Raw genomic sequence first — 12,227 nt, 5'->3', positions numbered from 1 at the left:
AGTGACTCACAATAGACACTCTCAGTGTAATGGCTGTAATTAACTTGTTATGTTGGATTCTCAGTACTATAAAAGATGTGAAGAAATTTGAAAAACTGTTCCCTTGGTAACATAGTCAGCGTGGCATGATAATTCAGAAAACTTTTATAGCATACTACATCTCTTTTGTACGAGGGTTCACACTGGATTCAGATGATCCAGCTAAGCCTAGCAAACTGGTTAATAAAGCTGCAGGTCATACACGTATCTAGGCAAACTGCTAGTCACAATGGACTTGCATATAAACCACTTTAACTCAGACGTGAAGCTCCCATTCCCACTTGATTTGGATTTAAAGCCATTTAAGTATGCAATTTGCTACAGCACCGGCACCGCACCTTTGGCAGTGGTGAAACTGATAAAGTGCTTCCACTGGGCAATGCACACTGAGCAGAGGTTCTGAAACATTCTGACCTGACCACAACATTTGCTTGGAGAAATCTAGTGAGCTGAACTGTGTTTACTTGCAATTAGACTATTTCAAACAAGTGGAATAACACTGACACCTTGAAACTGATTACCCACACACACCATTAAGGCAAACCCAGAAAATATTTAAAATGGAAGGCAACCTGTTTCATGAAGTGGTTTGTGAATGCTATGTTGCAGGCACGGAATAGTCTGGTATAGAGTATCAATGAATCTAAGCAAAGAGTTTATCTGACTTGGGGTCCCTTTTGAGTCACTACAGATGCTATTCTCTTTTACACTCTCTGAATCTTTTAAAAGAGGATGTGAACGCTCACAGCAGGTACTGTTCTCCATGAGATTCTGAATCTTACTTCAGAGATTTCCTGTATGATCCTATATACAAAAGCACTTAAAGAAGAAACAATCTTTGTTCATATTATACTAAGCACACCACACAAGTTTACCATCTTTACAGCACTACCTAAATCCAGCAGAAACATGGATATTCAAACTTTTGAACTGCAGTTTAAACCCTGATACATAAACCTAATGACACAAAACAGGAGGGAAATTTTTCAACACAGAAGTGAAATTTCTTCAGCTACTTGATTAGATGAACAAACAAATTAAAATACTTTTATCATGAATACTTTTATCACTCATCACTTTGATCGGTGATCTGTTAATCAGTTTAACAGTAATACTGTTAATATCCAATATCTAGTTTTTAAATGTTAGTCTATCCTAAAATAATTCTTTGATTTTCAGCTCCTGAAGGACTTCTCAGTTTCTTCACCTAATGTTTCTATTACGGTTACTATAAAGAACAGACCAGGAGATGAGCAATATTAGCATATTTGAGACTCTAAAGCTAATTATTGTAATTATCTTAAATAGGTAAGACGTGTCACTATAATTCAAGGTTAAAGATTTACAAGATAGATTAATGTGTAAACATTTATATGCGTGTAATTAATAATGAGGTTAAGCTTCACGTGAAAAACAATTTCACCCACTGCTCTTTATTTGTAAACTATGACTGCACCCCTTCAATCCTATACTGACAGAACTCATCATTACTGAGCACTCAAATACATCCCAACTTGGGCAACTTGTGGACAAATCTGGGTCTGCAGGACTTTAACTTTCCTCTTCAAAATTATGTATGTCACCTGGACTATGACAGTACTTTGGTATCCACAAAACCACATGATCACTTAGGTGAACTAGAAAAGACATGCAAAGGATCCAGTTAAGTTTATTAAATACTCTGAAGTGAAAAATTACAGCAGCAGAAATAAGGGGACATCTGTGTCACCACCAAAAAGAAAAAAAAGGAGTCTGCAGCATCCGAGCATAGCAGGTACAATTTTTGAGCGTCAACGTTCAGGGGATCCACTGGCTAAGGGTCCTAGAGCTTGGGTTGATGCTGACTCTAAGGGTGTAGAATGTATCCCAACACCAAGTAACTCCTCATGTAGCATGTTCAAAACAAGACACAGACTCTTTCAGAGGCAATACTCTACAGCAGCTGGTAGGTGCTGTTAGCAAAGAATGCATTACATTCTCATGGTATTTCAGATGCTTATTGCTGTCTCCAGTGCCTTCTTCTTCCTTGTGATTCACAGCTATGCATGTTATTAAAAACCAGATTGGTTATCTGTTTTATATTTTTATATTGCTTTATCCTTCTTCACCTTATGCATGATTCAAAATTCCACCTGATCAAGCAGAATTGCAGGAAGGGATGCACCCTGCGTAAACATTATTTAGTTGCAGAATATAGTAATCTACTCATAAATAAATGTAGGTCAACAACAGGAAATGAAAGTTGGACACAATTACAGTTTTGTTTGGCAGCATAACTGCTTAATTGCTTTTGTTGCTCTACTCTAATTTAACATCAAAGTGTAATTTTTTTCCAGCATCTTTGGGGGTCATAATACAAGGTATTGACACTATCCTAAGAAGTTCTGAAAGTGCTTATCAGTAGGAGCCAAGGATCTTCAGATATTCATAAAATCAAGTAACATGCACCTTTTATTCTTGCTCCATTAAAATACATGTATCACATACTTAGAAACACAACAAACCTAAAGGAAGATGCATCTAAGTTTCTTGAAAGCAATAAAAGTCAAGACCAAAGCAGAACATAAAACAGATAATTTGCATGTAATTACAGTATCAGACTTTAAGTAATACTAAATTAGTTACATATAAAGTATTTATATATCTGAAAATACACAAATTTAACTATCTTGAACAATGTAAAATCTACCTGTAACTAACATATTTGGCTTGAATATAACACTGTCTTGAGCAACATGGTCTAGTGGGAGGTCTCCTTGCCCAGGGCAGGGGGGTTGAAACTAGATGATCTTAAGGTCCTTTCCAACCCAAACCATTCTATGTTCTATGGTTCTTTAAAAATATTTGCTTACATATTTCACCCTGGAATACTAGAAACTACTCAGTTTGTTATCAGTAGTAGTTATTTTTTCCATGGTTGTACTGGCATAAGCATTAGTTTTAGGATCAACAAACATAACCCTCTTCACAAACGCTGATACATGAGAACAGCAAACCCATTGCTTCTATAAATGACTTACCACTTCATCTTCAAATCCTCCAGCTAATACAAGTGAATAAGCTCCATCATTACTGCGTCCATGGATTCCACCCACATGGGGTCTGTGAACACCCGCTTCGCTCACCTGGCAACAAAAAAAGCCAGTTTCTAGCACTTTTTTTTCACACTACCACTTTCAGCAATCAACTTTCTGCTTAAAATACTGCACAGGATTCCTGTGTAAATTTAAGACTGTCTCTGTTACTTAATCTGGAAGCCTGTGTAATTTAAGACTGTCATTAAAGGTGAGCATTCCGCTAGTTTTTAAGGTAGAAAAGCCAAAAGTAAGGACACCCAAAAAACTGTAGGGACAATGTAAGACAGAGTTGATTCTGGAAGATGAAAAGGTACACTTTCTTCTTTGGGAAAAATCTCCATGTTTCTTTCCATAAGCAGTATTTAAGACTATACTCAGTGCTATACACCACTTGGACAGTAATTTAGAACAATCCAAAGCAGACAGAGATCTGCCAGTTTGGTAAGCTTTTACAGTCTTTAAAAAGTAGACCCCAGTTACCTGTGTAAAGATAAGGTAACACACTGAAAATGTGACCAATGCACGAAAATATTACCACACTGCCTAAGGAAACAGAAGAAGCCATTACAACAACGCACAGATCTCATGTTAGCTCTCCAACTAGGGTAACTCTCTGATGACAAATGTGCATCTAAGCTGCAACCAGACCACCAGAGAGCTGCAGCTAGACCATGAACTGGCAACATCATTACAGTCTGCTGGAACACTTCCCCCACAAAATTTGTACTGTAATTGTTTCAAACTACAAATTCCATTAAAAAAACCCAACAAACCTTCTACGAATAAAAAAAGAGGCTAAGTATCGAATCATGTATTTTCTCAGTACATGATGCCAAAAATACTACCGACAGAATGAAGGTTACCAGCAGAAAACCAATTAGGATACATCTTTCTATCTTTGTATTTTCCTTCAGACTTTCAAGTTGCCTCATTTTCTTATTCTGCCTCTTCAAGAGGCAGAATCAACTATGCCAGCTTTTCCAGACCATTATATGAGTATGCTGAATAAGGCCCCACTATTGTACTCGTCTCTCCTGCTGTATCAAACATCCTCTCATTCATTCCTCCCTCCATTCTTTCATGTCCAGGTTTTTATTAGCTAAGTTTAGGCTTCTGGTAGGTGATGCATCCCCAAGATGAATTCCAGTAAGTAATTCATGCCAAATATGCTCATTACATGCTCTCTCCAGAAGCAATACTTGGTCAATTTCCTGCTAGGGAAAGGAAAGTTTAAGTCATAAAAAACTACACAAAACTACACTGTCAAAATTCTTCCAGATTTGCTGTGGCAAACTCATTTCTCACACAAATACCAGTCACATGAGAAATGAAAGTGTAATTTAATATTCTGTATAAAAATATTTCAATCTTAAAAAAAGTATTTCATTTGCAGCCAAAATTATTATGTAGAAATACTAATTGCCTTTAATGTCTAGCCCACCTATAGATGCATCTAAGAATAAGCATTCTCTGCATAATTTCTGGACAAAAGCAGAACTCTAATTCCGTTCCTTTTTCCTTCCAGCATTAGAAAGATCTGAAAACTATTACTTCTTGTTTTTCAATAAAAGTCCTAACAAAATTTGAACTAATAATTTCAATTCTTGTTAAAGCAGTAAAAATAAAACTTGATTTTCAGATGTTGAGCCTGAGTAAGTGGTTTTAGAAACCTCTGTTACTTAATCTGGAAGCCAACAAAAAAGTAACTATTCACTAAAAAGTTCTTCAAATTCAACTGACAGAAGAGGTCAACAAAATAGCCCTTAATTTTCCTCTAAAGCATGACATTTTCTATAAAATGGATGGTCTCAAGAACCTCATCATTTTAATTATAAATCTAGTACGTTTCATCTAAGGCTTGTGTTGATGGTAGTGTTGACAATAGACATCAACATAAAAAAAGATCAGAAGAATGAGTTTAGATTTCAGCTGCTTCACTGATTTCTACGAAGATTTCTGTTGCTAAGATGAAAACATCTCCTGCTAACCATTACCAGCCTTAAAACTTGCATGGCCTTCCAAATCCAGAATTCTTCACACAGTACTGGAAGACACCACCATCAGAGGAAAACTGACTCCTAAGTGTTCTCTTCTACAAACTGAATAATAAAATATGTTTTCTTCTCAGGAGAAGGCAGGTGAAAAGTTCAGAAAACAAATCAGAAGAGGTTTTTAATTCTTGGGTTACAGCTCCTCAAGCAAGTAAAAAAAACAAAGTTTCTGTTCTTCCAAATATGATGTAAAATAGTCGATTACAATCCTTTACACATGCAAAAGATGAACTGATTTTGAAAATAAAGTATGTATTTCTCTGACTAAAAACACTAATTAAAAATATCAAAGATAAACCAAAAATCAGTGCTACCAGATAAAGCTGGGGAAAAGGAAGTTATTTTGCATCTGGTGGACACTTTGAAACCACAAAAAATCAGTACTGGGACAAAATGAAGCTGTCCCATCCTCCCTGCTTTGTTTTCTCCTGCCCCTTGAGTACTGGCTCTGTGCTTATATAATCAAAATAAGAAATGGACTGGGAAAATTAGCTCCCGTCCTACCCTAGATGGTACTGTTTTTCTTCCAGTCTAGTTTACCACAGAGCCTAGGAAATATTTGCAACAGAAGATGAGACAGTGCAAGAAAAAGTAAAGGCTGAAATGGACAGCTAATTTCAGTAGCACTACAGGCTTACAGTGGTTTAAGCCATTCACCAGCCTAAAAGAAGATTCAGACATCCATAATGTGTGACCAAAAAAAAACTCAACAAACTCAGGGAGTCAATTTACAGTCATATTATCTAATGATTTCGAAATCTACAGGCTACATCTCCTAAGTGGGATAATCAGTCCATGTGAAGTACACTTCAGAAAACACTTGACTATTAACTAAGTATCCCACTCAGAACTTTAATATGTGAAATTTGTCTGTCCTAATGACAACAGACTTCTTATTAAGTTGGATTTTAAAATCAGTGTATTTCAACCTTCACCACCATCAGCATCACTTCCATAGAATCATAACATATTTGTTTTATCGAGTCCTGGTGGGAATGGCAATTGTTAATCTAAATTTATCTTAGTGCGCAACCCATTCATTATTATTCTCAATTACTTCAGCTACAGCTAATACTGAAACAACATACCTGAACTCTGAACTTCCAGGTTGTCCCAACAGGAACACCAGGTATAGGTCCATAATGATTTGATGGAACAATAGTGCATTCCTTAGTGCGACCAACACAGGCCATGCCCTAAAAGTGCATCAGACGTTCAAAAATTAATTAGTACTACAATACTGAAGATTGTTTGCAAATTCAATGCAGACATAAAGAAATCTATCATTATAACAAACACATACTTTAAACTGTATTAATAATTTTTAGAAGGCAAGTTAATTAAGTAATACGTGTTTATGGATTTGCAGGAGGGATGGTGGGTTGGTTTTTTGTTTTTCCCTCTATTCACCTTCATAATTATTCCACTGCTTTAACTGCCAGTATATAGTGGGCAGGTTTAAATATTGTCTTATTGTCTGCGCACCCCAGTACTGAATTTTCTGTATTGCATATGTAAGTAGAATTATACCACATACATGATCAATCCAAGTAACAACTATTTCTAAAATACACTCTACCTTGCCCCAGTCTCTCTGGCTTTCAGTACTGGCAGACGGCATCTTTGCTTTCTTTTTACTCTGTTTGAGTTTTTCTCCAGCCTTTACAACTTCATTAGAATCATTTTTGCAGGAAGGACAATACCTAAAAAAAGGTTTTAGTAAATTCTCAATTACTTCATAGTAATGGCAGTAGAGTTCTTGTAGCCAAAGCAGAGTCAATTTCTTCATCTTGACTAAACATTTCAAGCTAGCAAGTACATAGCAGTCTTAAAGAGCTGACATCTGTGGCTTAAAAAATAAACCCAACATGAACAAATACTGCCAACTTGTAAAAAAGGGCAATTCAGTAACTGTGAAGGTTGACTGCTGGAGGCAAAATATTTAACTATTCTTTTTCACATGGCATGTGAGAGGTCCCCATGTCTCCTTTATTCTCTTCATTCTGCCCTCTTTCATTTAGATCATGTAAAGCAGAAGATAGCTGAGATGAGAGTATGCTGTTAACCAGCATTCATGATTTGTTTCTATGTCTTGCCCTCTCTATGCTTAGTTTTTGCTGCTAGTACAGTAAAATTCACTGCAGACAGCTGAATGCCAAATAGAGCCAAGGTATTGTGTAATGTGTGCAAACACACACATATACACACACATGCTTGCACACACTCCACAACACTCAAAACCACTTGGATTATAGCGCTGAGACTCATTCCTGGTAACACAAAGCCATCCTGGTAGGGAAACAGCAGATACTAGTAGAGAGGGAGAAAGAGAGGACACTGGTCCTTTTGCTGCTCATAGTAACATTTTTATCCCACTGCAGGAATGCCAATACAAAGGCAACTCTCCATGTTTCTGGCCTCTAGGGGACAGGTTTGGCCCATACATCATTAATGGAGGAAGCATGATCTACACTAACACTGATAACCTAGTTTAGGTAACTATCACCAGTACTACAACTACTACTGTTTTGGATTTATTAATTAACTTTTGTATGTGGATATGAATAGAAGAATTAATGAAAAATGTCCATATGAACAGACTTCACTATGTCTATAAAGATGTTGGATAATTAAGACAAAGAAGCAATGTAGATAAAAAGAACTTAAAAATTATGTAGGATGCTGAAAGATGCTGTAACACTAAGACTTACTAAGAATGATTACAGGTTTTGTTTTTTTTTAAAGAGTATGCAATTACCAACTAAAAGAAGGAACATGACATAATTCAAATTCACAAGGGGAATTAACTATAGCATTCTCTCCTGCTTCTTCATCGGGCAACCACAATACCTTAGTATTTTTTATACTGAGTTTTGCATGCAATATCAAATATTGGTTTTCATATAGAGTGGCTTAATCTGAGCAACAAACTTATCATCCTTTCCCAAAACTGCAGGCTTAGCCATGCAGAGAGTTTGCCAAACTTTAAACTATAAAAATACTTAGTGGAATTTTTCCACTTATGAAATAAAATCTGTCAAGAAGTTAAGGATCAGAAAGCCATGTCACTTTCCTAGTATGCAGAGAAGAGAAAATACAGACTTCTTTGGCAGGAGACACCAGTCTGGCCACTGAAACTCCTCTCACATACAACCAAGCATTAAGAGTGCACATGGCTGGCATAACTAAGTACGCCAAAATTAACTGTCACAAGACAGTGCCATAACAGCACCTCTCTCACCCAGTGACTACATCCACAGATACAGCTATCTACTTGCAGGAATAAATCTTAAGATTCATTTCATTACACAGAAAAATCCAGAAAGAAAGAAGTTAAAAAGCTTGACAGCCATTTTGAAAGACATTTTAATAATATGAATTCAGTTTCTACTACTTCATAGAATACCAGCTGGAAGGGACCTCAAGGATCAGCTGGTCCAACCTTTTCTGGCAAAAGCACAGCCTAGATAAGATGGCCCAGCACCCTGTCCAGCTGAATCTTTAAAGCATCCAACTCTGGGGAATCCTCCACTTGCCTGGGAAGATTATTCCAACAGCTGAATATTTTCATTATTAAAGATTTTCCTCTTGTGTCCAACTGGAATCTGCATGGAACAACGCATCACCTCTTGTTTTTTCCATGGGAATTCTTCTGAAAGGGAGCCTCCATCTTCTTTGTAGTCACCCTTTACATACTGGAACATGGTGACAAGGTCTCCCTGAGCTTTCCTTTCCCAAGGCTGAACAAACCCAGTTTTCTCAGCCCTTCCTCACATGCCAGGCTTCTCAGTCCATTGTTCATCTTTGTGGACCTTCTCTAGCCCCTTCACATCATTTTTTTTGTATAGTGGTACCAAAATTGAACACAGTATTCCATGTGTGGTCTGACAAGTACTGAGCAGAGTGGGATAATGACATCTTTGTCACACTGGTGATGCCCTCTTTGATGCAACCCAGAATACTGTTGGCTTGATTTGATGCAGCAGCATGCTATAGAGTTATATTGAGCTTGTTGTCCACCGGGATGCCCGGGTCCCTTTTCCACATTGCTGTGTGGATCTCAGCCTGTGCTGCACTCTTGGATTGTGCTCATCCAGGTGCAAGAGCTTATTACTCTTGTCCTTGTTGAACTTCACATTGTTCTTGTTAGCCCACTTTTCCAGCCTATCCAGATCATCCTGCAGGATGGTTCTCCTTTCCAAAATATGCAGTTTCCCACTCAGTCTGGTATTATCAGCAAACTTCATTAGGGCTCACTTGATACATGTTCCACATCCACTTCAGCCCTTCTTGTAGATGGCGGTGGCATTTGCCTTCTTCCAGTCTTCCAGGATGTCCTCTGATCCCCATGACTTCTCAAAGATTATGGAAAGCAGCCTCACAACAATGTCAGCCACCTCTCTTAACATCCTCAAGTGGATATTCTCAGAGCCCATAAATTAGCAGGGGTCAAGCTGCTTTAATAGTTCACAGACCAACTCTTCCTTAACTTATGGTGGGTCTGTGTTTGCATCAACCTGGATTTTTGTTCCCAAAGCCTGGGGCTCAGCAGTGCTGGAGACAGAGGTGAAGAAAGTGTTGAGAACCTCTGCCTTTTCAGTTTTACTGGTGACTTGTGTAAATATGTATTTTTTTGGCCAGAAATGTAAGCAGAAGGGTCCAGAAGTGAATTTAACATACGATTTGAGAGACTCTAAAGATCAGTCAAAACCTGTGTGGTTGCCTACAGAGCACAAAATCTTCTGTATGGAGGAAAACAGTCCTGGGGACCTATGCAGTGCATTTATAGTGAAATTAATGGAAGAGGGTAGGGAGATCTGAGCAGTAATGGCTACACTTGGAAAAATTTCTATTCACCAGAGTTTTTCTGGAGCCCTCTCAAATGGAAGTAGGGTAACTCATAAGATCTTTCATAAGAAGTTTTTGAAGAAGAATGAATGCCAGTGAAGACTAAAACACTATTAACTAATCTAAAAGATCATTTGAAGCATGCAGCAGGCCAAGATAATCTTGGCACACCAGCCAAAACAAAGAGACAATGAATGATGCCTCATAAGATTTCAGTATCGGTATCCTGACATGCCCATCAAACCTTGCACTGGCTTGAAGCACATATGCTTTCTTTATCAGAAACTTTCCTGTGACTGCTACTCGAAAATAGATTTACTGTTGCTGGAATACTAGATTAGAACAAGAGTAAGGGGCAACTTAATAATGGATGGACTAAGCAGATGTATACTTTCGGACATACGGTCTCACTGGATATTCTGAAGGAAGTCAGAAGAACTTCCCAGCTGCTGCATCCAAAGGTCAGGAGTAATCTGGAAAGAATACGCCTTATGGACTGCAGTCAATAATAAACCACTTGTGTGATGAGAATTGTTTCCAGCATGGGCATCAACTCACTTATGTTGACAAGTGGTAGTGAACAAGATGTCATGCATGGAAGACCAGTCTGTCTTGAGAGTAGAAAACTTGGAATAGTTCAGACTAACATGCTGTGTAATAAACACTGCTAAATAAACAGTCATTTTGCACATGCAAGGAGTGGAAGGCACACAGGACAATATTCAAATAAATGCCATTTTCAGTTCCAATGACCCATACATATTTCTAGAAAGTACTGAAAACATTTTTTAGGTAGTGTTTCAAGCCAGCACTTCCGCTGGCTTGAAAAACAGTGAACACACCTTTACCCAGTGTGGAAATTTCACAGGGAAGAGATCAGCTTCCAACAACAGTATCCCTGTGGCCAAATGTACAAACTGAGAAACACCTCTCAATGCTAATTCACCTCTCAATTGCTAAATCACACATTAGCATAAACACAGAAACTCAGAAAAAAAACACAATGCCCCAGAAACCATGCAGACCATTAGACACTGACCAATAAACAAACCTACTATGATATCCACTATGGTATAGAAGATTGAGTTATTATTTCCAGAGAATGTTAATACTTCCAAAGCACAGATTTTTACATAAAATTTAATCACAATGTCCAAAGAGATTCCGTAAAATGTATCCATAGATATCTTATCCACTTACCGATGTCCGTGTAATGGCCTTATTAGAATAAAGTTTTATTTATTATTCGTATATAAAGGATTAGCATCTCATGAGAGTAACAGGGAAGTGGTAAAAATGAACAGTGTAAATTGCAGATAGCTAATAAAAGCAAAAAAATTGTACAGAGATCCCACACAGAGATAACATAATGGGCTGCTGATGGGTTGATGCAGATTCACTTCAAAATACAATTACCCTGATTTAACAATGCAGGTTAACTTGATTTTCCTGCTGGCAGAAGCAGAGACAGTAGAGATGGACAGCAGCAAGGTGGTGGTCCCCTCACAGCAGGAGAAATGAACAGAGCAGAGGCAATGAGAAGACACAGAAGGGCACAGGGGCAGCAGCAGGGACAGAGGATGAAGGGAAAGCGAAGAGTGAGCATAAGAACTGTTCCAGCAGTAAAGCTTTAACAAAATTAAAAGTCTGGGGAACAATCACTATTGCTAAAATCAGATCCTGATACTGCCAGAGAAGATCACACAGATCACAAAGAATAAAATAACCATACCAGGTTTGAAACTCCATAATGGTAATTAAAACTTGCTACTAATTCTTTCTGAATGGTTTAAAATAATTACCTTGACAGAAAACATAAGGCTTATATTAAGTAGATGGATTAAAACCACAGCAGGATTTTTTTTTTAAAAAATCTTCAGTCTTGTCTCTCTAGAGGTGCAAATAACAAAGAGGTACCATGTACAGAATGGCTATATAGATAAGTAAATCATCCTTATATATTTACCAGTCCTCATCTTCTGGTATCTTGCTTAAGGGAGGGTTCAGGCAGTAAATATGATAAGCCATATTACATTCATCACACAGGAGTTGCATGTGAGCATCCTGTTTTCCACCACACAAATAACATGAACAAAACCGGCACTCCTTATCTGGATCAGCCCTACAGTGCTTGCATTCAGGGCCACTTTTTCCTGTCAAAAACAAAGAAAAAGTCAAATGCCATGTATCTTAGAAAAATGCATTACTGTAT

At 37.7% G+C, this 12,227-nt stretch overlaps 1 protein-coding gene across 7 annotated transcripts in view; it reads right to left on the bottom strand.

Moving 5' to 3' along the window:
- Window positions 1-12,227, bottom strand: part of UHRF2 (ubiquitin like with PHD and ring finger domains 2) — a 92,203-nt gene that overhangs the window by 15,742 nt on the left and 64,234 nt on the right. For 6 of the 7 annotated variants that reach the window (XR_009725092.1, XM_061351082.1, XM_061351084.1 and 3 more), the window contains exons 6-9: window positions 11,982-12,168; window positions 6,747-6,870; window positions 6,256-6,363; window positions 3,060-3,164 (exon numbers count right to left, since the gene is read on the bottom strand). Coding sequence is in view for 6 of the 7 variants with exons in the window: in XM_061351082.1 (XP_061207066.1) it covers window positions 3,060-3,164; window positions 6,256-6,363; window positions 6,747-6,870; window positions 11,982-12,168 (524 nt within the window). In the remaining variant the exon portion in view is untranslated. The remainder of the gene's footprint in view (window positions 1-3,059; window positions 3,165-6,255; window positions 6,364-6,746; window positions 6,871-11,981; window positions 12,169-12,227) is intronic. The other variant, XM_061351083.1, reaches the window with a different exon arrangement.

The sequence above is a fragment of the Neopsephotus bourkii genome, unplaced genomic scaffold, assembly GCF_033783945.1.
Source record: "Neopsephotus bourkii isolate Nb327-2 ecotype Australia unplaced genomic scaffold, CSIRO-AGI_Nbou_v1 NB_550, whole genome shotgun sequence".
NCBI classification, from domain to species: Eukaryota; Metazoa; Chordata; class Aves; order Psittaciformes; family Psittacidae; genus Neopsephotus; species Neopsephotus bourkii.
The sequence above is the reverse complement of the archived record's forward strand: the minus strand, read 5'-3'. Positions and strand labels throughout refer to the sequence as shown.